The sequence below is a fragment of the Trametes versicolor genome (assembly GCF_000271585.1).
Source record: "Trametes versicolor FP-101664 SS1 unplaced genomic scaffold TRAVEscaffold_1, whole genome shotgun sequence".
Classification (NCBI taxonomy): domain Eukaryota; kingdom Fungi; phylum Basidiomycota; class Agaricomycetes; order Polyporales; family Polyporaceae; genus Trametes; species Trametes versicolor.
In genome coordinates this window covers 1722122-1746745 of record NW_007360321.1, presented here as the reverse complement: position 1 = coordinate 1746745, position 24624 = coordinate 1722122, and the positions used below count along the sequence as shown (strand labels likewise).

Genomic DNA, 24624 nt, shown 5'->3' with positions numbered 1-24624 from the left:
GCAACGGGTCCTGTCGGGGAGCACGTTACGCGGGGGCTGAATGTCAGGGTCGACGGTGAGGGATCGCTGGCGCTGCGGCCGGAAGACGAGGAGAGTTTGACCCGGAGAGCTAGAGACGCACGTCAACATGAGGCAGCTGGACGGTCGATGGAGGCACGGCTGATATGTTTTCGACAGACTGGGAGTCGAGACGGAGTGCCCGGGAGCCGTGTTTCCTCGACGACCTGTGATCAGTCTCACAAGACTCCAGCCGCGGCACCTTCGAGGTGTCAGACGAGCGCACATGAAGCAGTTCCAGCCTCGTATCGTCGCGGTGAATAACCTTGACCAGGTGCGCGCCCGAGAGATGCCGCGGGACCGGTGGTGACTTGGATTAGCACTCGATATAATGTCCTGCATATGGCAGTCCCCAGATTCAGCCACAGCTGCTACTGCTGCAGCACTCCTCACTCCTTCCTCCTCCTACTCTCACTAGTCTCGGATCACAGATCGCACAGGCACCCATCAGCACCCCCACCCACCATGCTAAACAGACGCAAGAATCTCTCGCACAAGCAGCGCAGGGAGCAGATGATGCTCAAGCGCGCCGTCAAGCGCGGCGACATCTCTCCTCCCCCCGCACTCAGACCAGACAGGCGCGTCCGCAAACCGCGCAACCCCGCCGTCGCCCTCCCCGACCATGCACGCCATGCGCGTCGGCTTCAATCCGAGTTCATCAAGCTCCCTGCGCCCTTCCTCAAAAAGACCGAGATCCTCGCGTCTGCGATCCCGCTCGCCCGCCCCGTTCCGCCCGAGGCCGCGATCCTCCCAGATGTGAACGCTGAATCTCCGAGCTCAGCGGAGCACACGAGCACTGAGGCGACCTCAGCGGAAAACACAAGCACTCCAGCGGTCCAGCTGACGTGTCCGAGGCGTCCCAAATGGCGCTACGACCAGTCCAAGAACGAGATCGAAGCGAACGAGGAGGGCCTCTTTGCCAAATGGCTCGCACAGACTGACACCGCGCTCAGCGCGTGGTGCACCACGGAGGACCCCCCGGCGCCCGACCCTACTCCCGCGGATCAAGAACCTCCTCCGCCTAATGCGGAGCCAGAACAGATGCCCCATGCGCCGACCAGCTTCGAGCGCAACATCGAAGTGTACCGCCAACTGTAAGCTTCAGTTTTCTTTTACCGCACACGACCCGCACTGACCACCTCGCGGCAGTTGGCGCGTGACCGAGATCTCCCAGATCCTCCTCATCTTGCTTGACGCGCGCTGCCCGACCCTGCACTTCCCACCCGCGCTCTCGACGTACCTCTCGACGGTGTCCAACGCGACGCGCCTTCGTACCATACTTGTACTCACTAAGGTCGACATCGTCGGCCCCGAACGCGCCGCCGCGTGGGAGCGCGACCTGCAGAAGCGCTTTCCCGGGGTGCGCGTCGTGCAGGTCGAGTCGTATGTGGAGAAGCATCACCCAGACACCCATGGAGGAATGACTGCCGGCTCGCGGCGCGCCCATAAACCGTATCTACCGTCTGCATTCCGCGCTGCACTCGTTGACGCGTTGCGCGCGACGCACTCGGAATTGTTGGAGCCGCCGGCGGAGGTGAAAGCCAAGCCGCAGAGGCTAGCGAACTGGAAGCCGCGCGTGAAGACGCAGGTCAACTGGGACGCAGTTCTTCAGGCACATGGAGGGCAAGTTGGCACCACGGTAGGAGGCGCTGCGGCACCGAAGCCAGATAAGACCGCGGCGGACGACCACGCAGATGGCGAACATACGGACGAAGAAACCGAACCCGAATTTCTGACCGTCGGCGTCATCGGTAGGTTGTACCCCCATATAGGTCTAGCGGCGGGTTTAACGTTTCTTTACAGGCCAGCCCAATGTTGGCAAATCATCGCTGCTGAACGCGTTGTTCGGCGCGACGAAAGTGAAGGCGTCCAGCACGCCAGGCAAGGTAAGACCATGCGCTACGAAGTCCTTGTAGGCTACTTTTGAACACGCCGTTCTCCCAGACGAAGCACTTCCAGACACTATTCTGGACACCCGAAGTCCGGCTCGTAGACTGCCCAGGGCTCATCTTCCCGAATTATGTGGATATGGAGACACAGGTACGCTGTCCCATCGTATTTATGTGAGCCAACAGAGGCTCACGTACGGCACCCCGCAGGTGCTGACCGGGATCCTGCCCATCGCGCGCGTGTCCGCGATCCCGCTCTGCATCCACCACGCCGCGCAGCTGCTCCCACTCGAGGCCGTGCTCGGACTCACGCACCCGTCGCTCGACGAGCCACCGCCCGAGTACAAGCGCACGTGGCGCGCGGGGATGCAGCCGCACGCGGAGGAGCGGGCGCGCCTGCGTGCGCAGACGTGGACCGCCAATGACATCCTCACCGCGTACGCGACGAAGAAGGGCTGGATTACGGCGCGTGTCGGCCGTCCGGACGTGAAGCGGGCTGGGAACGCGAGTGCGTGTTTTCCATTTGTGTGCAGTGCACCAGCTGACAACACCACAACCACATTATTGCGTTCATGATCATCGACGTCCGTGCATGCCTGCTCGGTCCGGTATTCTAATCACATCGCCTGCGCACACCGCCGTCTTACGCCCGTCCATCTGTCCGCGATGCACGCACAGTTCTGCGCGCGCTCGCCGGAGGCGCCATCCGCTGGGCGTTCTGGCCCCCGGGCACCGACGCAGCCACGATCAAGGCGAACGAGCCCATCCCGGGCGCGGGTATCTGGATCGACCACGGGCAGCACGATATCGACATCGACGACGACGCGCACCCGCACGAGCGCGGATCGTCCGAAGACGACGACGATCACGGCGGCTCGTCCGAGGAAGACGACAGCGGGGAAGAAGGCATCAGCGAGGAAGATGAGGAGGAAGAGAACGGAGGTGAGGAGGACGGCGACGACGCGGCCGAGGTCGGCGCAGGGGCGGGGACTGGCGGGAAGCCGAAGCTCGCTGGGACCGCAGGCCGGTTCGGCGCGCTCGTGCTGGATGATGAGGATCAGGACGAGGATGCGGACAGCGATGCGTCGAATGGAAGGGAGTGATGGTGGCGAGCTAAAATCGTCTTCGACTCTGCCAAGGTGCGTGGATGTGTCGGGATGGAGCTGGTCGGACTCGAGGCGCGGCTCGGATGTGTGTACGAGAGCTATATGTGTACGATGAGATGTATCGCAGTTGTACAGTTGTACTCACCGGCACACCATGATTCCGAGCAATGTATCGAAAGTCTACAGCAATCAACACAGCCAAAGAGATGTGCCTCACCTCGTCCAGGCATCGTGCCGTGCGTGGGCCGAAACATAAACTCTTGATAGCAGGCACGGACCGAGGTCGACGGCAGGAATACGCGCACACGTCAGATGCATGATGTGGACGGGAGGGTCGACGCGCTGTCTTGCCAAGGTCGTCACTGTACGCACATCAAGTACTAGTATAATCGTCGTAGAGGAAGCACCGGCTCGTCAACGGGAACAAACGGCACAGAACGGGAGATGGCGTTAAAGCGTCCAGCGGGTGCGGCGAGCGCGCGCAGGTCGATGCGCAAAAAGTGGGGCAAACGGACGGACGGGATAAACGTAACAGACACGGGGGATCAAGAAACGGGTAGATTAGGGACGGCCGCCGGCGCGCATGGGTTCGGTCTGTCTGCGGTGCCAGACAGACCGCGCGCGCACGGCGGCGTGAAGAGGGGAGGAGGGAGACTTCGGAGAGAGGAGGTATCATTGTGGCATTATTCGCTCCTATCGATACAACGACGCGCTGCGCCCGTCGTGACAGAGCACACACCGAGGGAGAGGAGCACGTCTAGTAGCGAGCGCCGTGGCCGTAGTCGTACGCGCCACCACCCATGCCCTGATGCTGCATGGGCATGCCGTAGTCGTAGCCGGGGCGGTTCATGCTCGGGCCGCGCGAGAGCTCCGCCATGCTGGGCTGCGGGCTCGGGCCACGCTGGAGGTCCGCGTAGCCGCCGACGGGCGCAAGCGACGCGCCTGCGGTGAAGTCGTGCTCGGGGAGGGGCTGGAGGCCCGCCGCGCCGTGGCCGTGACTGGAGGACTTGAACGAGCCGTGGGACTCGTTCGAGCCCGCGCGGCGGTGGCTCGGAATGATCCCGGCGTCCTCGGGCGCGGTCGGCTGCCAGTCGATGGGCTGCATGCGGTCGTCGAAGTTGGACGACGGGCGGAGCTTCCACTTGCGGAAGATGGTCCACGCAAGCGCGATTCCACCGACCGTGGACGCGATGACGGCGATGACGATGATCGTCGTGCGGGTGATGTGGCTGTTGTCCGTCTTCACGGCGCCGGTGGTCGACGCGCCGGAAGTGGCCGAAGCCTGTGCGCTGCTGTCGGTGACGGTGACGAAGTTAGTCGAGGTAGAGCGGGCCGAGGAGGTCTGGGTATCGGTGTCCGGGCCAGGCGCTGAGGTGAACGAGATGTCCGCCTCGCTCGTGGACGTAGGCGTGGCCGAGGAGGTGGAGCTGGGCGCCGAAGAAGTCGTGCTGCTCGAGGTGGACGTGGCAGACGACGAGGCGGCGGAAGACGAAGTATCGCTGCTCGTGGACGCGGAGCTTGCGGACGTCGCAGACTTTTCGGGCTCATTAGCGTCACGTACGCGTGGGCACAAAAACCAACACTCACCGAGGACGTGGCCGAGGAGGAGGTAGAGGCGGCCGACGACGCCGTTACGGACGAAGTCGCCGACGAGGACGTACCCGTCGCCGAACCAGAGGTAGCGGTGCTTGAACCAGTGCTGGCAGTGCTGGTGGGGTCGCTCTCTGCGCCGAAGACGGGCAGGAGGGGGAAGCCGCTGACATCCGCACGTTTCTTGATCATGCGGGAGAGCTCAACATGGCCGCGGGCGGGGGTAACGAGCGAGTTCGCCTCGGATACGGTGGCCAAACCCAGGGCGACGACGAGGCAAAAGAATGTGAGTGCGACCTTGCTGCGGGCGAACATGGTTGCGTGTGTGTTCAACAGGTCAAAACCGTGTCGCAGGGGGGAGAGGGGGAGTGCGAGACGCTGTTGGGGGCTGCTGTCAGTCTTTTTCGCTCTCGAGTTCACGGCTGTTGGAGTTCGCGGAAGGAGTCGTCGCGACGAACAGGGCAAGTGAAGACGAAGGGGACCAGCCCGGGCGATGAAAAAGAGAGAACGGAGAGGATGTGGACGTACTGGACGGCGGGGAGAAGGAGGCCCCCGGGGATAGAGTTTCTTTTGTTGCTGACGAGAGAGGGGGAGATGTAAAGGAGCGGAGGGATGGCAGAGGCCAGAGTGCGAGAGCGCGGGGGAAGAGACACAATTTGGCGGGCGGCGGCTCCTGCTAAGGCGCGTCGTAACCAAGGCCCCATATCACCCCAGCAACAGGCGCCCACCCGTCGCCCCGTCAGCCGTCAATCATTCCTCCCTCTGAACGTCCGCAGCATCCCGCCCGTGAACACCGCACCTATACCTTTCCGAACACACCGCTGATTCAAATTGACCCCATTTATTGAGCACACGATGGGTACCTGAACAGCAAACACCCCTCGACTCCAGTTCACCAGGGTTTCGATTCCGTAAAGTGCGGCACAAGTAGAAGTGTACTTGAAGAAGAAGAAAATACAAGGGCGACAAATGAATCCGAGCCGTCACGGTCCATCATTGATCATGGAAAAGTAATACGCCAACTATGGTAGAAACAAACATCCGTGTCCATCAATTATGCGTCGTGGCTCGTCAGCGTCCAGCTGTCGATCGCCACCGCCGGCGGCGTCACAAAGTCGCTCGCCGACATCCCGTCCCACTGCGGGTTGAACAGCACCTGCAAGCTGTACTGCCCCGCCGGCAGGCTAATCTGCACAACGGTCACCCCCGGGTTGTCCTGGTCCGTCTGCCCGTCGATCAGCGGGGGGTCCGAGTCCAGCCGCTTCGCCGCCGCGGTGGTGAACGATGCCCCGCTCGGCGCGTTCAGGATCGACATCTGCAGCGTCTTGTCCCCGATCTGGAGCTTCGCCGAGGTCCCGTCCGGCGTCACCGTTGCGTTCGTGTGCATCCGCCACATGATAGCCTGCGACGCGGTGATGTCGTCCTGGACGAGCACTTGCTTCCGGCCGTTGAGCAAGCGAACACCACGCTTCCACGAAGTGCTGTAAACGCTTGTTAACAGGTGTCAAATACGTCGATGGTAGGGTTGCACTTACACAGTGTCCGCGTATGCGCTCGTGAGATCACCGGTGAACAGCGCGGTAGAGTCCGAGGGAACATCCATGACGGTGCTCGAACCCTGGGCGGTGCCCGACGTGAGGTTCTGGAGGATCTTGGGCTCGGCGGTGACCAGCTGGTTGTCGGCGTTCACGAGGAGCGTGTTCTGGCCCTCCGTGCGCTTTCTGTAGTACAACCACCGCTCACTGCCCTGCGTGTCGTTGCTGAAGTAGCCCTCCGAGCGGTAGTCGCCCGAGCCGAGATCTCCTCCCCAGCGCGTGCCGAGCGCGTCAATGACGAAGTCGCCCACGTCCAAGTCGTTGTGCGTCTGGTGACCCTGGTTCTTCCCGAACTTCATACCGACGTACAGCGCGTTCTCGTCCGTCCAGCTGCTGCGCATGGCCGCCCACTGGTCGAGGTCATCGGAGAAGAAGTTGTCGAGCGGCATGCCGTCCCAGAAGGCGCCAGCCACCGTCGGGTTGTAGTAGAACATGGACAGCGGCTCAGGAGCGTCGTGCTGGTCACGCTGGAAGAGGACGTATTCGGGGTGGTTGAAATGATCGCCGTACAGGAACATGGCGTTCGCGGTGGTCGAGAATTTGTTTGGACCGTGGTCACCCCAGGCGAAGAGCGACCCAGGGCCAGTGATGTACATGTGGAATAGACCGGTCTTCCAGAAGTTCGGGTTGACGTCGAGGAGATCGTAGTCGGAGCCTGTGGCACTCTTGAGCGAGGCCGCCATCTCAGCGTGTCCGGTAGTACCGAAGTACCAGTAGTTCGCAGTCTCCGACCAGGAACCGTCGGTGGACACGGCCATCGCACAGTTCGCTTTCGCGTTGTCCACGGTCTTCCCAAGGATCTGAGCCGCGGTACCAGTCGTGTCATCGTCGACGATGGCCAAAGCACCAAGGGTGAGACCGCCGTTGCAGACACAGTTCCAGTTACCCTGGGTGTTGTTTGTCCACCACCCGGTAAACAGGTTGTCGCTGTTGTTGTAGGCGATGAGACCACGGTCAAGACCATACGTGATCATGTTGGTCCGGATCATGGTCTTCTGGTCGTCGGTCCAGACATCGTACAGCCAGTCATAGGCGTAAGCGAACGCGGCAGTGAACTCGCCAGTATCGAGGAAGTGAGTAGGGTTCCACTTCGTGTTATCGTTCGGGCCGAAGGTGTCACTGACGGAGTTCTGCAGATCGACAATTAAGATCGGTCACTGCGGCGTTATGACGCTAATGCGCACCTGGAGCTCCTTGTACGCCCTGTCCACCCACTTGGTGTCGTTGGTCATGCGGTAAACGTACGCGAAAGCCTTGATGCGCATCTTGATCTCACGCGCGTTGTCGAGGATACCGCTGTCACCGTCCATGAAATACTGGACCACGGGGAGGCCATAGTACTCCGTCGCGTTGCCGAAGATCGTGTCGTTCCAAGACTTGAGGTAGGGGTCGTTCTTGATCAGGTTGGGGAGTGCCTGCCACTTGTACGCGGGTGCGATCAGGCGTGGACGGTCCGTGCGGACGTTCGTGGGCGAGGGATCGCTCGGGGCAAAGGTATCTTCAGGCCACGCAAGCGCAGCATTGGTCGAGGGATTAAACGTGGGACTAGTGTATGCGGCGGTATTGGTCTGTTGCGCATGGTCAATCATACAGCTACCGAGGCTAGACGTGGACAGATACTCACAGCCGAGGGGTAAATGGGAAGGAGGTATTGGCTGTCGGTCGCCGTCGCGAAAAGGCCAATGGCGGCCTTGGCGCTCACGGCTTGGCTGGCTGCAGCCTCTGACGAGGAACTGCCCGACGAAGATGCGGAGGATGACTTGTGCGAACGCAGGCCCAGGATGATTCCCACTACGGCGGCAGCAACGACGACGAGACCGACGGGGATACCGATCTTCACCCAGTTGCTAGTCCTCTTCTTGGTGGCCTTGGGGGTCACGAAGCCAGTGGACTCGTTGTAGTACGGGTCGCCAGAGCCATAAGGGGTGTGAATGTTGGATGCGTTGCTGTGGTTGTAAGTCGCGTTGTAGGCATAGTTGTTGGAGGCCATGGCGCTAGAGGCCCAGCGGGGCAAGTGAAGGAAAGGAGAGGACGCAGCGAGCTGCTGGAGAGGGATATGTAAAGAAACGACGGAGGACCAGCCAGACGAGGATGCTGGCGGGCGTGGATGGCGGTCGTTAGAGAGGTGAGTGGGGCGGAGACGGAAACGGGGCTGATTGTTTTCACGTTTCTCACTCGGCCTCCTTTCTATCCCTCCTCGGCATCACCCGGCACCAGCCCCTGCTATTTCTGCGTCCGGCCCCTGCTATACATAGCCTCCTCCTCCAGAAATACAACACACTCTGCACCTCCCTGCATGGCGTCGCTCGTGTGCAGACCCGTATGTCAAAGATGCGAAACATAGTCGGTAAAATACAATCCAGAACTACATGACAGAAAATCCCAAGCATAATTGAACGCGATACATCACTCTGCGACGAACACAGCAGCGGCACCAATCCCCGTTCCAACACACATGGATGTTATAAGGATCTGGAAAATCATATTTCAGCCGCCTCGTCAACGGTTCCGGGTGGGATCAAGACGGGCTTACCTTGCCGTTCCGCCGAGCGAGCGCGTTGAGGCCCGTCGCGATCTGTCGGGCACCGGTGCAGCGTGGACGGCCAACAACAAGATCAGCTACGCCTGCGATATGGCACCAATGTTAGATACTTATCTAGTGGGTGGCCAAGAGCAATGGCACCGCCATTCACGTTGACCTTGTTGATATCCAGGTCGAGCTTCTTGACACAGTAGACGTACATTGACGCGAAGGCTTCGTTGATCTGCGCGGGCGCGTTAAACCCGAACGACAGTAAAAGGCTCGCGGTGCGGAAATTACCTCGAACACGTCAACATCCTCCTTGCTCAGGCCAGTGGCCTCCAACACCCTGGGTATCGCGACCGTAGGGCCAATGCCCATGACGCGAGGCGCAACACCGCAGACTGAAGTCGTGACATGCTTTGCCAAGATTTTCAGGCCAAGCTGCTCGGCCTTCCGCCTCTTCATGAGCAGCACCGCGGCCGCGCCATCCGTGATTTGGCTCGCGTTTCCGCCTGTCGTCTGCCCGCGGCCCCACTGCGGGAACGCAGGCCGGATCTTGAGCAGGTTCTCCTTCGTCGTGCCATACCGGATCCCGTCGTCCTTCGTGACGAGCTTCGTGGTGCGCTGGCCCGAGCCGTCGTTCACGTACGCGGTGAAGGGAACGATCTCGGACGCGAACACGCCCTCCTTGTCGGCCTTCTCGGCGCGCTGGTACGACATCGCTGCGAACGCGTCCATCTCGTCCCGGGAGACGTCGTAGTCCTCCGCGAGGTTCTCGGACGTCCAGCCCATGGGCATCGCGGCGTCGCGCGCGAGTTGACAGGCCTTGACGACGTCGCTCTGCTCAGGCCCACCACGGTCGGGGCTGTGTGAGAAGACACGTCAGTACGCACCGACGGACATGAGTGACATGCGTAGTGCGCACCTGTCGGTCATGCTCTCGAAGCCAACCGCGAGACCAATCTCAATCTGCCCAGCACGTACTTTGTTTGAGATCTCGGTGACGGCCATCAGCCCCGAGGCGCACCACCGGTTCATGGTCTGGACCGGGGTTGTCTCTGGAATGCCGGCCGCGAGGGCAGCATAGCGCGCCTGGTACGGCGCGCCTTCCGTCAGTGCGGTTCCGACAGTAATATCATCGATGAGCGACGGGTCAATGGTCGACCGCGCAACGGCTTGCTGTAGTGCAACATGAGTGGACTGGCGAGGTCTCTCACGAGGCGAGAGCGCTGCACCTTAAACATCTCGTAAAGCAGCTCATCGCTCCTGTGACATGCTGTTAGCCGACGTCTACGAATGACACGAGTATAACACGTACTTGGTGTCCTTGAAGCCGCCCTTCTTTGCCTTGCACATGGGAGAGCGAATGGCCATGGTAATGACGACATCGTCGGGCGAATTCTGGAGCAGCGCTGCGCGACCCTTGGTCGTGCCAGACGTAAGATGCGACACGACTTGTTTTACGCGGTCAAGAGACATGTTTGGGGAGGTTTACAGGAACTGGTACGGCTAAGGACAAGAGGACAGGAGGGTGTCTCGCTGGAGAAGGACGTGGGGGTGGCTTCTTAAGCGTTCCGGCACTCGGAACAAGATGTGCAAGTCGTGCCGGAGACCCTGGTCTGCTGGACGCCTTCGTTTGCCGGACGCAGATCACCAGTTCAATGGAGAGGTCCCGCGGACCTGAGATTGTCTCGGCGTCGTGAGTAATGCAACACCGATCTACTGCGACCCCGTGGGGAGATGTGGCGGGCAAGAAGGCGGGGTCGGGGGACAGGTACCACCGTGGCGGGCGTCATGGTACTTAGTAAGTAATTAGTCTACTAAAAGTAACAACTTTGAGGCGTATACCAAACATCGTACACGACCACTGCGCACATAGACCGTACAACATGTTCTTGGTTAGATTGAGCCCCTTCGTGGGACTTGGGAGAGTTAAGAACGATTGTAGTCTGGACTGGTGAGTGGTCCCTATTGATCACTGCTCGTCAGCCTCCCTTTGCCAGCTTGACTAGTGACCCTACATGGCCATCGGGCCCGCTAGTAGACCTCTCTGTGATTCAGGCTGCCGAGCACAAGCCGTGTTAGCCCTTGTGTCAGCCTCATCTGCAAGTATGCGTATACCGCCCCGACGTCCGCCTGCGTACCTCACCCTTCCTGCCGTCTTCCCCCCTTGAAAGCCGGTCTTTCGTAAACCACGAAACGAACATCTGCACGCCCGGACACAGCCAACATGTCCTCCCCACCGCGCAAGCGGAGCATCCAATTCTCCCCTCATGACGACGCCCCCGACGAGCGAGCCCGCGTCGGATCCTCCGCACGCCCATACCGCGAGAATCTGACGCCGCATCCCAAGAAGCTCTCTGACGCGTCCTCGTACTTTGAAGACGTCCAAGGTGCGCAGGGCGATGTCCAGCCCACGCGCGACTACCCGACGCCACACCCCAAGAAGCTATCCGATGCCTCCTCCTACTTCGACGGTGTGCGACCCGCACATGGTGGTAGTGGTGCCGGCTCTGGAACTGGCTCTGGATCCGGAATACCGCCCGTGCCCCCTCTTCCTCCAAGCGAGCCTCCGAAAGCCGCCGTATTCGAACATCCAAAGCGAAGTGGGCTCCTTCGACGGTCCTCCACGATGGACTCGGAGATCCGGGAGCGGCACGCGACGGAACGCGCACAAGTCGAAGCCGGGCGCGCCGCGCTCCTGCGGCGGTCCTCGTCGATGGACTCGCGCGGGACGGGGACGACTGCGGCGGGGCGCTCGTTCAGCGCGCTCGAAGAGGGCGGGGAGCGCCGGGCGCGCCGGAACAGCAGTGCGGGTGGGGGCGTCGTAGGGGCGTTCCTGCGCTTTGGGCGGGGGCGGCTGCCCTCGGGTGGGCTGCACGTTCCGAAGGTGCATGTGCCGGGGGACTTCAAAGTCGCGTCGACGGCGTCGCTGTACGATAGCGGCGAGAAGCAGGTTGACGCGTCGGGAACGAGTGCGGGGTATCAGGAACGGGCGAAGCAGCTCCGTGAGCGGAGGAGCTCACAAATCACTAAGCATGTCGAAGGTCGGTCGTCTTCAGCCGTGCATATGCGACACATGACTGACAATCCCGCAGACTACGTTGCACGCCAGAAGTTCGTTCTCCGCCTCGCGAAGGCTCTCCTCTCCTTTGGCGCGCCCTCGCACCGAATCGAGTCGCAGCTCGGCTCGGCGGGCGAGATTCTCGACATGCACGTCGCGTTCGTGCACCTCCCGGGCCTGATCATGGTCACCTTCCTCGACTCGGACACGCGCACGTCCGAGACGCACTTCGTGCGGGCGGGTGGGCGTGTTGCGCTCACCGCGCTGCACAGGGTGCACGCCGTGTACCGCGACGTGCTGCACGACAAGATCGGCGCGACGGAGGGCTGCGAGCAGCTGAAGCGTATCCTGCAGGCGCGCCCGCTGTACGACATCTGGACGCGTTGTTTGCTCGCGTTCTTCTGCGCGTCGATCATCTGTGTGCTCTCGTTTGGAGGGTCGATCGTGGACATGTTCGTGAGCGGGTTGAGCGCATCGGTGCTGCAGTACCTTGGCCTCAACGCGGCGGCGAAGAGCTCCATCTATGCCAACGTTTACGAGTGAGTGATCTAGCGATGTGGGGTGTCCATCACGCTGACCTAGCCCTTACAGGATTTCGGTATCTATCGTCGTGTCTTTCATCGCTCGACTCCTTGGGACCTTGCCGGGGAATCTCTTCTGCTACAGTGCGATCTCTTCGGCCGGAGTTGTCCTTATCCTTCCTGGTTTCACTATTCGTGAGTGTCGCGCCATTGCACAGAAGCACAACAATACTGATTACGCTCACAGTAATCTCCGCCCTTGAGCTGACTTCGAGGAACATCCTCTGTGGTTCCGTGCGCATGGTATATGCTATCATCTACACCCTGTTCCTTGTGAGTACCATATCTAACATGAAGTTAGAGAAGGCCTTGCTAACCTGTGCTTCTAGGGATTTGGCCTCACGATCGGATCGGACTTTTACCTGCTCGTCAACCCTAAGGCGCGGCAACATCTCGCGGCCACCGCCATGCTGGACGCAGAGACCTTCCACGGTTTCATCCTGAACAGTAACACTTCACTGCCCATCTCGCAGCTCGGCGGCACTTTTACGTTCATGGAGACGGCGGACTCGGGGACGAGCCACATCATCAAGGGTCAGTCACTGAACGTTCTTACAATCTCTCTGCGGTTCCCAAACTGACGAACGCGGGCCACGCAGGATGCTACCGCAACCCGTCCTGGCCGTGGTACCGCCAGCCGTTCCCATGGTGGACGATGCTCTTCCTGGTGCCGATCTACTCGACGTGCTCGTCCGTCGCGAACCTGCAGTCGATCCGGAGCGTGCAGCTGCCGATCATGGTCGCCTTCTCGTGCGCGGCCTTCGCGGCGAACAAGGGCGCGAACTACCTCATCTCGGACCGCAGCGACATCGTCTCCGCCTTCGGCGCGCTCGTCATCGGCATGTGCGGGAACATCTACTCGCGCGTCGTCGGCGGCACCGCGTTCACCTCCATGGTCACCGGCGTCCTGTTCTTGGTACCCGTAAGCAACTCCCACATAACCCGGATTCTTCCGAGACGTACTCACCACCATCCATTTGCACAGTCAGCGATTGGTAACGGCGGAGGGCTGATTGCAAACTACAAGAGCTCCACGGCGCAGTATTCGAGCAGTTTCGAGCTCGGCATCCGCATGATCCAAGTCGCCATCGGGGTCACCATCGGGCTCTTCGTCTCGCAGATCCTCGTGTACGCACTGGGGCGGCGCAAGAACGCGGCCCACTTCGCCTTCTAGGATAGATTCATCAGCCTACGCATTGAATACAAACTTCTTGTCTCTCTCTAACCCCACCGCGCCCCACTGGGCGCCGCGCTACCGCCCGTCTCGGACGGGCGTGTGATGGTACAGCAAGAAAACACATCGACGACGGAGACCAAAGTTACGTGGGATGTACAGTATGCAGAATAGGAGCGGCACGAGCGTGCAGGGGAATAATGTATGCGTGCATAACTTATGAGGCGAAGAGCTGCTGGAGCTCCTCCATCCGCCGCGCCTGGATGTCGGACTTGGATAGCGGCGGGCCGAGCGTGAGGTTCGCGAGCTCCGTCTTCTTCTTCTGGACCTCGAGAAGCCGTGCCTCGATGGAATTCTCGATGATGAGCTTCACCGTTGTGACCGGACGGGTTTGGCCGAGACGGTGCTGAGGACGGTAACTGAGCGGCGTGCCTGAGCGAAGGAGAGGGCGGAACTTACGATACGATCCACAGCCTGGTTCTCCACTGCCGGGTTCCTGAGGCGAAAATGAACTGAGTGGTCCGGGTGCCTGAACGGAGGGAACGTACCAATAGGGATCCATGAGGTATACGCGTTGAGCGGCGGTGAGGTTGAGGCCGACACCACCGGCCTTCAAACTGACGAGCAACACCTCGCAGCCGGGATCGTTCTTGAGTGCGTCCATGGCCCGTGTACGATCGTCACGCTTCATGGTACCGTCAAGACGGTCGTAGCGGATGTTTGCAATCTCGAGGGCGTCCTCAATCCTAAAGGGAAGAGAAAGGTCAGCGATGGTGATTTGACGAAGCACAAGAACCACGTACTTGTCAAGCATACTCGTCCACTGCGAACTGCAACGACGACTCAGCAACACCCCTGCTGAGTGAATGACTAAAACACCTACAACACAACCGTCTTCGTGACCCCGTCTTCTAAACAGTTGCCCTCGTTGTCGACCATCTGCACCTCGATCGAGCCCGGGTCGTAGTTCGCCGAGTACGGGTTCCCCCTCGAGAACTGGACGAGGTCGTTCAGCAGCGAATTCACCTTCGTCGACGGGTGGAAGTCCTCCGGCGCGATCCCCTTCACCCGCTTCTCCTTCTTCCCCGGCTTCTTCTTCGCACCGCCCGCGATCACGCTCTCCAGCAGGCTGCAGTCCATGTCGATCTGCACGACGTCCGCCGGCCCGAGCGCGTAGTTGCACGTCGAGCACGCCCGCCGCAGCTCTGGCGCGACGTTCGGCCACCCCGGGAACGTATGTGCGCGGAAGCAGTGCAGGCAGAAGAGGTGTTGGCAGCGCGTGAGCACTGGATGTGGTGTTGACGGGCTGTTCTGCCGGGTCGAGGCACGCGAGCCCGAGGCGGCGCCGCCCTTTGGCTTGCGCCCACGCCGCGCGGGGACGGCGGGCGCGTCGACCTCCGCCATGCCCTCGTTGTTTGCGTCCGTGGGTAGCGAGAGTTCGCATGAACATTCGACGCACTGGGCTGTGCCGGCCTCCTTGAGCAGCGCGAAGATCACTGCGGCGCGCTGGAGATTAATGCCGTCATGGATGATCGAGGCCGCGACGTCCTCGTACGCGGGAGTAGCATCTCCCGGGAGCCCGAGACCCTTATTCTGCACGAGCTCGAAGTGGCAGCAAATCTGGCGCAGGCGGAGGATCTTCTGCAGGATGCCGACGTAGTTCTTCATGATCTCGTTCTTGGACGACAGCTCGTGGAACTCGGCCTTGGACTCAGTGAAGAAGCGGTCGTAGATGGACTGCTCGTCCTTGTCGAATTTCAAGTAACGCAGCTCGTCTCGGCGGGGAGGCAGCGCGAGAATCTTCTTGCCGTCCTCTGCACGCGATTCCTTGGTTCGGCGGAGCGTGATACACCTCATGATGGTCTGCAGGCGAGCCACACCGAGCGGTTGCGCAAACTTGACAGGCGTGCCGATGTACTCGTTCCAGGTGTTCTTGTCGTCGAAGGGCGCCAGCCGCAAGAATTTGATGAGAGCGTAGACGTCATCGAGCTTGTTCTGAACCGGAGTACCAGTGAGACACAAGCGCCGGTCCGCTGCGAGATCGCACGATGCGCGGCAGCCAACCGTATTGGTCTCCTTGATAGAGCTGTGCTCGACACTGCTTCAGTGCCAGCAAGAACGCAAAAACTGTGTTCACTCACTGTGCCTCGTCAAGAACGACCCTGAACCAGTGTATGCTCTGCAGCGGGCTGGTCGCCTCCGTCCCAGGCGCTGCCGCCTTCTTCCGCTTCTTCGGGGCCTTCTTCGGCTTGGGGGCCCTGCCGATTGGCCTTCCCAGCCCGTCCAGCTCGACGATCCCATCGCTGCTCCCGTCGTCCTCGTCGTCCTCGTCCGCCGCCTCGAGGCTCTTCGACTGCTTCGAAAACTCGGACGCGAGCGTCGAGTACGTCGTGATCACTGCGTCGAAGTCCGCCAAGAACGCAGGCTCCAGCCGCCGCGCGTTTCCGTGGTACACGTACACGCGCAGCGGCGGCCCGTCGCGATTGAGCGAGAACGAGTGGCCCGTGTTCGGGTCCGGCTTGATGTCCACCTGCGACCCGGACGGCGCCATCATCGCCGAGATGGAGAGCTGCACGGGCGGCGGCGCGGCGCCCTGCCCGCCGCACACGATCACCTCCCCACGCCAGTGCTCCTTGAACTGGTCCTCCCAGTTGACCACCGTTGACAGCGGGCAGATGATCAGCGTGGCACGGCTCTTCATCTTGATGCGGCATGCCCGGGTGTACAGGGCGTCCGCGCGGTTCTGCTCCCGGGCGGCCTTCGCCTTCGATTTGGCGGAAGTGCCAACGGGCGCGGCTGCCAGGGGTGGGATATTCCATACGCTGCTCTGGAATTGCGAGGCGAGCAATTGCGGGTCATATGAAGAAGAAGGGGGAGGAGTTTGTGGCGGCGTGAGCGGGGCCTCAGCAAATGCACGAGCGGAGCGCGTTGTCGCTGCTATGAGAGAAACGCAAGTGATCGTTTTTCCCAGACCCATCTATAAATGAAGGGAAATGATTGGGGGTTGCGTTAGCGTAAACTGCAATGAGTAATGGAGACGGCGACTACTCGTTCACTAGACACTTACGTCGTCAGCAAGAATGGCACCCTTCGCCTCCTCAGGCATCTCGAACACCTCCACTTGGGTAACGATGTTGACCCAAGAAATTTGGTGCGAGACCGGGTTGATCCTCTCCTGCCACATGGACAACTTCTTGCCGCGAACGCTCTCCCACTCCTGTTCCCGAGCAAGCAGGAATGTGAGAGCCTTGCGCTGGTGGGGATAGAGCGTGGTGGCAATCTCAGGTGCTGTATGCACGCCGCATTTAGCTGGAGCGGCGCATATATGCAGTTGAACCAATACGTACGCGGGTCCGTCTCGTCGAGTTCATCGCCGCCCTTCAGGCTCTTGAAGAGCTCGTCAACTTGGCTTCGCTGGACCTCAATGCTCTTGCCAGAGACGGCGGGTGAACTCCAGGACCTATGGCTACCAGGACCCATGTAGCCCGGTCGGTTGATAACCGGCGCCCGATTATGGCCGCCGGGAGGTGGATTATGAGGATTACAGTAGTAGGTGTTAGAAACATGGTCGATGTCGGACGGGAGAGATGGATGGTCTAGGAGGAGGCCGTGCTGTTGCATATAGGCAGAAACGACGGGAATGTTGCCCTTGGGCGTGTAGACTAGCATTTGGAGTTGCACCATTGGCAGCTGTAAAACATAAGCTCGGGTTCGCACGGGACCAGACAAGTGCTCACAGTGTGACTTCTGCGAATTTTCGCATCTAGGCGAATGAGACCCTTCCCCAGCATGGGGCCCAGCGGTGTCGCGACCTTCTGTTCAACTACAGCGAACACCTCGCCGGGAATGACTTCACCAGTAGGAGATTTGCACGAGGGTGGTCGGACGTTAATGTTTTCCGTCGGACTCGCGGGCCTGTTGTCAGAATGCTGTTCGTACTGCAGTCGGACCGGCACCCATTCGGCGTCCATGCCATTGGGGTCTTGCGGGATAACATATGGGATGGGGTATAGGACCAGAGCTGTGGCCGGGAGGACTCCGATGCACACCGGGGTTTTCGGAGGCAGGTCAACTGGAAGGTTGCCCATAGTCTCATGAAGCTGTGGTTGGGGCTGTGACCGCGAGGTGTGGGAAGGAGGCGGAGACGGCGAGTCGGTAAGATCGATGACTTGACGCGCCGCTGAGTGTGAAGAGGGCCCGGCGAGTGGTTGGGGGTGAGGGGAATGTGCGGAGCCCAGCGGGTTCATGGAGGGGACCGCCTGCGGCCGGGGCTGGAAGAACGCATCGGAAGTCGACGGACCTTGGAACACGGGCGGTCGAACGGTGTTCGGAATAGGACCATCATGACTCGGGTAGTAAGAGGGAGCTTGCGGCTGGTACTGAGTCTGAGAACCAGAGGGTGTGCTCGGAGCCGCGTGCGGTGCAAGGGTAGAGAGAGACATAGCCGGAGAGAGCCCGGAGGTAGACTGGTGGCGGGAGAGAGGCGTATTGCTGCCTGAGGGCGCGAAGGCCGCGTTGAACGAGCGCGACATGTTGCAGACCCGCTTGGTCATTCGCTCGGTATTGTGAGAGGCCTCGTCGTCATCGTCGAGGGTGAGATCGATAGGGTTGGCCTGCGCGTAGTTGCGCGAGAAGGCAGTGGTAGTTGTAGTTGACTGAGAGGACATGGTGAGCGACGAGAGCGAGGGGAGTGAGCGTCGAGAGCAAGGAGATCGGAGACGAGTCGTCGAGTAGAAGAGAGCGGAGGGAGAAGGGCCGGGCGCGGTGCAAGATTGCAGCGGACGGACAGGATGCGCAAGAGAAAGCGTTCAGGCAAGGAAAGAACACATAAGCACCCTGACCCTCGCTTACGTGACTTCTCGGTCGCACCTTGCCTTTCCGGGCGTGCGCTGTCGGTGATGCGTACCACGTGATTTACACTTTTGGGCGTTTGCGTGCCATACTCGGTCGACAGGCGCCAGGCACGGCGGTGACTCCGGACGGGCCCTCCTCCTGCTGCGCCCACTCCTCCGCATATCCTCGACGCCCCTGCCCCCTCCTCGTCTCCGTATATTCGCATTACGGCGCGCCATGCTCATCCCGCTCTTCCCAGGACATTTCCGCACCCACCGCACTCGAGGGTTGCGTGTTATCCCCGGATTGCGCTTACCAATGGCGTGGGTTGCTGACATCGCACGCCGTCCTTTTCCGACTCGGCCTTCCCCACTCAGTCTGACGTGCCTAAAGCACTCACCATGCCGATTGAACGCGACCGCTTCTTCCATCTTCCACATTCGCCATGTTTGAATCACCTACAACGCGCCTTGCGCCAGCGGCGGCACCGCTGCCCCGCGCGCACCGGTCACTCCGAGTGCCATCGTTTCCGGATAGGTAGATGGATATATCGCCAAATGTCATCGCCCCAACATCATGTCGTGTCCTCTGCTATTTTCGCCGAAGATGCATCATAGCCGACCTCCTCGGGCGCCGTGTGGTCTCATTGCACCCGGTGTCCGTGCCGTATAGTACTTTCTACCTATGCTCAATGACTGTCATCTTCCGGATGTTAGAGGCCCTTACAGCCCCTCTCTGACCAGATAACGTTGCACATGCCATCCGTGTTCTATTCGTCCCGCTATCTGCGGCGATGTCATAACGGCTTGCATGTGATCCGCTTCAGACATCCATAGCTCCCCGCAATATCCGGTCGAAGGTCCGCTCGTCCTCGCTCGAAGTCTTCTCCTCGTCATGTGTCTCCCGCCCCAAGCCTTGTCTCGTTCTATACGTTTGCGCGCGGCCCGCCACTCCAAGCGGGCTTGGATATCTGGGCAAGCTCGCTACGGCCTTCCAGCTATCTAGGAGGATATCGCGCTCATCATGGCCACCACTGTCGCTCTGTGGCAGCTATTCCTCGTCCTTGTCCTGATTTTACCCGTCTTGGCTCTCGAGCTTCCACCTCTGGTGCCTGCGGTTCATGATCATATCACCGCTGGCAGCGCTTCTATTGCGTTCCGGCTACCACAGCACCTTCGCATCGTGGTGGACGAACGGGACGCTCAGTCGACCGCGGACGATGGACTCACTCTGATTCCTCCGACCCTCCTGGAGTTCGCGCAGACGTTCCAGTCCGATCTGGAAACCTTATTTCCTAAAACCACAGTGTCCCTTTCGCGCGGAAACGTGCAAAACACGCCCAGCGGTCAAGCAACGATCACATTATCCCTGTCAGGCCGGCTGAATGCCACACATGCGGATGGCTCGCCCACCTCCGAAGGTTATGAGATGGAAGTCTCGCCCGGCGGCGTCCAGATCGTAGGCACAGGCAGCAAAGGGGCCTTCTGGGCCACCCGCACATTGCTCCAGGGCCTCGTTCTCACAGGCGGCCAATTTCCGGCTGGCAAGGTTGTGGACCAACCCGACTGGCGCACGCGTGGATTCATGCTCGGTACGCCACGGTGTTCCTGCACGCAAGTCTCGTAGCTGGCCCTAATCTCCGTCGTATTATTTTACAGACGTCGGGAGGCAGTGGTACCCGATTACCTTCCTGGCGGACCTGTGCACGTACGCGTCGTGGTTCAAGATTAGCGAGTTTGTATGTTTCTAGGCGCGCGCTGCGGTAGCTGTCGTATTGAACTATGTCCGCGCCCAGCACGTCCACCTCTCGGACAACGTCTCGCCGCGGGGCGACTTCAATGCATACGCACGCTTCCGCCTTCGGCCTGAAGATCCGGCCCTGGCAGGCCTGACCCCGCACCTGAACGAGACGTATTCGCGGGCGGAGTTCGACGCGTTCCAAGCCGGGTGCGCAGCCCGCGGTGTTACAGTAAGCAGCCGTCTCAATTTTTCTTCTTCGCGTATGGTGCCAATATAACTCACTACATCGCGCCGCGCCCGCAGGTCGTGCCAGAATTAGAGTCGGTGCGTAGTCGGGACCTGTGCGATTGCGCGCGCACGGCCTGACCGCCCTCCCCCTTTGTCAGCCCGGGCACGCCTTGGTCATAACACAGTGGAAACCCGAGCTTGCGCTCTCTACTGACCCGACGCTGATTAATCTGACCGTCCCGGACGCTATCCCCACGATTAAGTCGATTTGGAAGGGTGCGTCATGTACGATATCGATGCGGCCTCGCCCACTGAACGCGTTGCGTCACCGCGTGTTGTAGAATTCCTTCCATGGTTCCATACGAGTGCGTCCTTTCGCATCCTAGATAGGGATAGGAGACAGGGCAGCTGAACAGGCCACAGAACAGGTGTCGATCGGCGCGGACGAATACAATTCTTCCTTGGCAGATGACTACAACAATTTCGTGAACGAGATGGTATGCCCCTACCGCAGCAATGCCTCGCCCCTGGCGAGCTGACGGAGTTTGTGCACAGAGCGACTTCATTGGCCAAGAGAGCGGGAAGACGATTCGACTTTGGGGCACGCGCGAGCCGTCCAACACGACGTCCGTCAGTAAGAACATCACCATACAGCACTGGTGAGCGTGCCCTCAGATCGTCCGACCTCCCGCATGCTCATCGAAATTCAATACCATACAGGGATTTCGGAGACGACGATCCGTTCGAGCTGATTCGCTCTGGCTACGATGTCATCAACAGGTGAGTCGCGCCGAGGAGAACGCGAGACGACGTACGCACCGCTGACCAAGCGGCCGGCCTGGGCATGCGTGTGCACCTACAGCGAGGACTCCTTCCAATACATCGTGATGAAACAGGTGCGTAGCCGTTAGTCATTCCCCGCCGCGGGCCCGCCCGATATTCACGGGATATCCCCCTCCCCCCAGTCGGGCTCGTTCCCGCAGGCCCTGAACCAGACGCGGATCTGGGATGGGGCAAACGTAAACACCGGCGGGATCTGGGACCCGCACGTATTCGACCGAGGTCAGTGCTGGCATCCCGTGCGCGCCGTTCCCGGGCGAGATAGCGGTGGAATGGCGGTGCTCATCGGCTCAACAGGCAACGCGTCGAACAACCCAAGCATCTCCGACCCGCACCTGAAGGGCGCGATCATGGTGCGTGCTGCACAATTAAAACGCGGCGGCTGCTGCGGCCGCCGCGCCCGGCGGGCTCGCTCTGCGCATTTAAGCCAATGTGCTAACCCCGCCACGCACATACAGGCGGCGTGGAACGACCACGGGCCGACTGCCAGTACGTTCCTGGAGGCGTTTTATGCGCTCAAGCAGGGGCTCCCCGTTGTCGCGAGCGCGGGCTGGCAATCCGCGACGCGCGCGAACCATCTTACGCACGCGCAGTTCCTTGCCGCGTTTCCCGCGCTCGAGGCGGCCGCCCCGGGGCAGAACCTCGACCGGCGCATTCCCAGTAAGGGCGCGGTCGTCGTCGACTACGACTTGACGCGTCTCGGTCCCGGTGCGTCCAGGGTAGCGGACTCGAGCGGGAATGGGTACGACGCGCGTCTCGAAGGCGCGGTGCTGCATACCCCGCTGGGGAGCAAGGGGCACAACTATACCCTACTCCTGCGCGTACGACTAAGCGGTACGCCGGGAACGCTGCTGTCTAGCCCGGACGACTCCTTCGGGGTGGCGACTCTACCCGACCAGGGGCTCACGCTGGCCTTTACATCATCGAACATCACCTACCTCCTCTCGAACTACACCCTTCCGTCTACCTCCGCGGACACGGCGGTAAGTATTGTACTGACGGGCACAGAGCACGGCACATCTGCGTTCGTAGATGGCGCCCATGCCGGCGACTTTCTCGTCTCGATCGATCAGACGTCGGTGTTCGAGCCGATGGCATTTGTAGCACCGGTGCAGACCATAGGTGGAGGCGATAACAGGTTGCAGAGATTCATACTTTGGGATGGCATACAGAGCGAAACGACTATATAAATAACTACCAGATTATGGAGCCAACCAGTTTCTTGGACGCACGCCTGACAATGCGTGTGCGGAGAGCGTATTCATGAGAAAGTACGAAGGGGGAATACCGTCCATACTGGCGCCGAGCGAATAGGTACGAAACTAAACCCTGCGGGGCCTGCAGCTATGCGGTTACAGTACAACGTGAGATACGACGAACAAGTGATACAGGTGAGAGAAGCGCGCGGGGTTACCTTACATGCGCGAGTACATTGGGCTATTGTAACCTAGCAGCACGTAGCGACCGTAGAGTGATAGTCTGTTGCGGCTCTTCCGCCGGCACTCGACGGACGATACCCTGATCATATACCACGCAACCCCATCTCGAACTCACCATGCTGCACATGGTGAGTTCGAGATCCGCCAGCGTGGTCCACAATCTGGAGGAGCGAGATGACAACTGCCCAAAGTATTCGTGAGGGCCGGTGACGGCAGCGCGGCGTAATCCGCATCAAACACCTGTAGACTATTCAGCTCACAGTGGCAAAACGATAGGCGAGTTACTCACGAGGCGCCCAGCCCATGGCATGGTAGGCTTGTCGGGCGGCCTCCTCCTTGGCGAGCTGCTTGCTCGCACCTGTGCCTTGACCCTTTTCGATCCCGTTGACTGCGAGAGGTATATGATTAGTGTTTAAAAGTACGCCTACAAGCTGCAAAAGCGCACCAAGACACAACACGGTCCATCGGCCGGCGTGCGCAGGCCCCGAGAACTGCGCGGGATACTGTACTTCGAGACGGCGCTGCTGCGCGGTCTGGTTGAAGAGAGGGAGAAACGCAGAATGCGGCTGCGCGGGTGCGAGAGGATTGAACATAGGAAGGGGAGGGGGCGCGCTGGCCGGCGGCGGCGGCGGAGGGGGCTGCCCGTACATAGACGGCGGGGGAGGTTGTCCCCAGTAGCTCGCCTGGGGCTGACCAAACCCCATGCCCATCCCCATGGGCTCGACCTTGACTCGCTTGTTCTCGGGCTCTGGCGAAAGCCCCGACTGAGCCCCTGGTTGAGCCTGGGGATCGACAAGGGCTCCGATCCAGTCCCGGACCGCCTTGTACCCTCCACCGACGAACACGGCCCCCACATAGGAATTGAAGAGAATACGAGTCTCCTTGGAGGGTGTGAGGGACTGTGCGGCGGGAACGGTAGGTGGGCAGGGACGTACCTCGGGGCTGCTGAGGTTCACGGACGAGGTATGACGAACCTTATCCCTCCATCTATACCCAGAAACCCAGGACTCCACGTCCTCCTGTAGCTTAGTTTCGACCTGTTGCTACGCGGCGCGTGCAGTGAGCAGGTATCGGATGAAGCATACCGAGTGGCACAACATACCTTCAGCTCGTCCGCCTTCAACATAGGCCGCTTGTAAAAGAGCACGTCGGTGTAGGCCGCTTCGAGGACCTTGTCGCCAAGAACCTGTAGTCGTTGGCCATCGCCGTAGGGGGAGTCGCCGTTAAGAGGGGCGCCAGAGAACTTCATCGAACGATGCACAAAAACCTCGAGCATCGCTTCGCCGTCGATTTTCGGAGCGGGGGGGAGATCAGGATCCATAGTGACTGAAGCAGAGCGAGAACGCTTCAGGTTGGGAGAGGGACTGTGAGATTTCGCTGGTGCGGAGGGAGAGGTACACGTGCCAAAGTCTGGAGGGGAGGTTAAAATGTGGGTTGCAGATTGCCGCAGCAGGCTGCCACAGTACATGTATGTATACGCACCGGACTGTGCTGCGGTAGTCGAAGCTCCGTTGCTCGTGGACGCTTCCGATGCCGCGCTGTATCCGTTTGTGCCTCCCAGTCCCAGAGTCATCGTGGTGTGTGCGGAAGAGAGTTGAACGCAGGGGCCGCCACTGCGTGGCCGCTGCTGCACTGATGCGAACGGCTCGCCCGCCAAACGCAATTGGCTTTCCCCCGGCGCAGCGCTGCAGCACCACCAAAGCTCCGCCGCGTAGCGCTTTCACAAAGCGCTTTGAGATCTGAGACCCACATACAATACGACGAAAACGTATAGCTGTACAATTTCGTATGAACTAAAAGGCGTGTGCCGCAGATACCATAACGAACTATCTAGATATCGGGACGTTGTACGGTAATAGCGCTGGAAGGCAAGCAAAACAGTCCGAATCGGAGCACGTATCGGAACAATGACAGATAGCGCAGTTCAACTGTCCCAGGTCAGAGAACAAAAGACAACCCTCTCT

The 24624-nt window shown here is 60.3% G+C and overlaps 7 protein-coding genes across 7 annotated transcripts; 3 read left to right on the top strand and 4 right to left on the bottom strand.

Moving 5' to 3' along the window:
- Positions 1 to 522: 522 nt before the first annotated feature.
- Positions 523 to 3049, top strand: TRAVEDRAFT_111426 (P-loop containing nucleoside triphosphate hydrolase protein; the record flags this gene model as incomplete). Its single annotated transcript, XM_008034605.1, has 6 exons — positions 523 to 1151; positions 1207 to 1808; positions 1861 to 1943; positions 2002 to 2097; positions 2157 to 2478; positions 2625 to 3049. 6 exons carry the CDS (start codon positions 523 to 525, stop codon positions 3047 to 3049), a joined length of 2157 nt encoding a protein of 718 aa, XP_008032796.1.
- Positions 3050 to 3809: 760 nt separating this feature from the next.
- Positions 3810 to 4957, bottom strand: TRAVEDRAFT_41678 (uncharacterized protein; the record flags this gene model as incomplete). Its single annotated transcript, XM_008033940.1, has 2 exons — positions 3810 to 4586; positions 4640 to 4957. The coding sequence occupies 2 exons, from the start codon at positions 4955 to 4957 to the stop codon at positions 3810 to 3812; spliced, it is 1095 nt and encodes a 364-aa protein (XP_008032131.1).
- Positions 4958 to 5481: 524 nt separating this feature from the next.
- Positions 5482 to 8358, bottom strand: TRAVEDRAFT_68108 (uncharacterized protein). The gene is made up of 4 exons (XM_008034604.1): positions 7862 to 8358; positions 7422 to 7805; positions 6178 to 7367; positions 5482 to 6123 (listed from the first exon to the last, which is right to left on the bottom strand). Exons 1-4 carry the CDS (start codon positions 8225 to 8227, stop codon positions 5697 to 5699), a joined length of 2367 nt encoding a protein of 788 aa, XP_008032795.1. The 5' UTR covers positions 8228 to 8358; the 3' UTR covers positions 5482 to 5696.
- Positions 8359 to 8576: 218 nt separating this feature from the next.
- TRAVEDRAFT_158338 (3-ketoacyl-CoA thiolase) lies at positions 8577 to 10281 on the bottom strand. The gene is made up of 7 exons (XM_008034603.1): positions 10080 to 10281; positions 9997 to 10027; positions 9687 to 9940; positions 9059 to 9626; positions 8894 to 9002; positions 8771 to 8832; positions 8577 to 8709 (listed from the first exon to the last, which is right to left on the bottom strand). Exons 1-7 carry the CDS (start codon positions 10238 to 10240, stop codon positions 8644 to 8646), a joined length of 1251 nt encoding a protein of 416 aa, XP_008032794.1. The 5' UTR covers positions 10241 to 10281; the 3' UTR covers positions 8577 to 8643.
- A 1559-nt stretch (positions 10282 to 11840) lies between these two features.
- Positions 11841 to 13580, top strand: TRAVEDRAFT_111942 (DUF1212-domain-containing protein; the record flags this gene model as incomplete). Its single annotated transcript, XM_008034602.1, has 6 exons — positions 11841 to 12364; positions 12417 to 12541; positions 12594 to 12679; positions 12736 to 12940; positions 13006 to 13328; positions 13392 to 13580. The coding sequence occupies 6 exons, from the start codon at positions 11841 to 11843 to the stop codon at positions 13578 to 13580; spliced, it is 1452 nt and encodes a 483-aa protein (XP_008032793.1).
- A 217-nt stretch (positions 13581 to 13797) lies between these two features.
- Positions 13798 to 17668, bottom strand: TRAVEDRAFT_33062 (uncharacterized protein; the record flags this gene model as incomplete). The annotated part of the gene is made up of 9 exons (XM_008033765.1): positions 13798 to 13986; positions 14040 to 14076; positions 14129 to 14326; positions 14384 to 14410; positions 14464 to 15666; positions 15722 to 16557; positions 16648 to 16868; positions 16928 to 17270; positions 17318 to 17668. 9 exons carry the CDS (start codon positions 17666 to 17668, stop codon positions 13798 to 13800), a joined length of 3405 nt encoding a protein of 1134 aa, XP_008031956.1.
- Positions 17669 to 19436: 1768 nt separating this feature from the next.
- On the top strand, positions 19437 to 24257 carry TRAVEDRAFT_68104 (glycoside hydrolase; the record flags this gene model as incomplete). The annotated part of the gene is made up of 18 exons (XM_008034601.1): positions 19437 to 20004; positions 20072 to 20151; positions 20209 to 20382; positions 20457 to 20477; positions 20540 to 20657; positions 20723 to 20746; positions 20805 to 20878; positions 20937 to 21040; positions 21102 to 21161; positions 21244 to 21277; positions 21347 to 21443; positions 21519 to 21574; positions 21680 to 22900; positions 22950 to 23048; positions 23106 to 23541; positions 23596 to 23703; positions 23763 to 24070; positions 24143 to 24257. 13 exons carry the CDS (start codon positions 19437 to 19439, stop codon positions 22409 to 22411), a joined length of 2142 nt encoding a protein of 713 aa, XP_008032792.1. The 3' UTR covers positions 22412 to 22900; positions 22950 to 23048; positions 23106 to 23541; positions 23596 to 23703; positions 23763 to 24070; positions 24143 to 24257.
- Between the last annotated feature and the right edge of the window lie 367 nt (positions 24258 to 24624).

Excerpts from the sequence above, each read along its gene's own strand:
- TRAVEDRAFT_158338 (XM_008034603.1), bottom strand. The coding sequence starts at position 10,240 with ATGTCTCTTGACCGCGTAAAACAAGTCGTGTCGCATCTTACGTCTGGC. Across the intron at positions 9,941-9,996 it reads TGCTTTACGAGATGTTTAAG|CAAGCCGTTGCGCGGTCGAC; the intron begins GTGCAGCGCTCT and ends GTTGCACTACAG. Across the intron at positions 9,627-9,686 it reads TTCGAGAGCATGACCGACAG|CCCCGACCGTGGTGGGCCTG; the intron begins GTGCGCACTACG and ends CTTCTCACACAG.
- TRAVEDRAFT_68108 (XM_008034604.1), bottom strand. The coding sequence starts at position 8,227 with ATGGCCTCCAACAACTATGCCTACAACGCGACTTACAACCACAGCAAC. Across the intron at positions 7,368-7,421 it reads GGGCGTACAAGGAGCTCCAG|AACTCCGTCAGTGACACCTT; the intron begins GTGCGCATTAGC and ends GTCGATCTGCAG. Across the intron at positions 6,124-6,177 it reads AGCGCATACGCGGACACTGT|CACTTCGTGGAAGCGTGGTG; the intron begins GTAAGTGCAACC and ends AAGCGTTTACAG.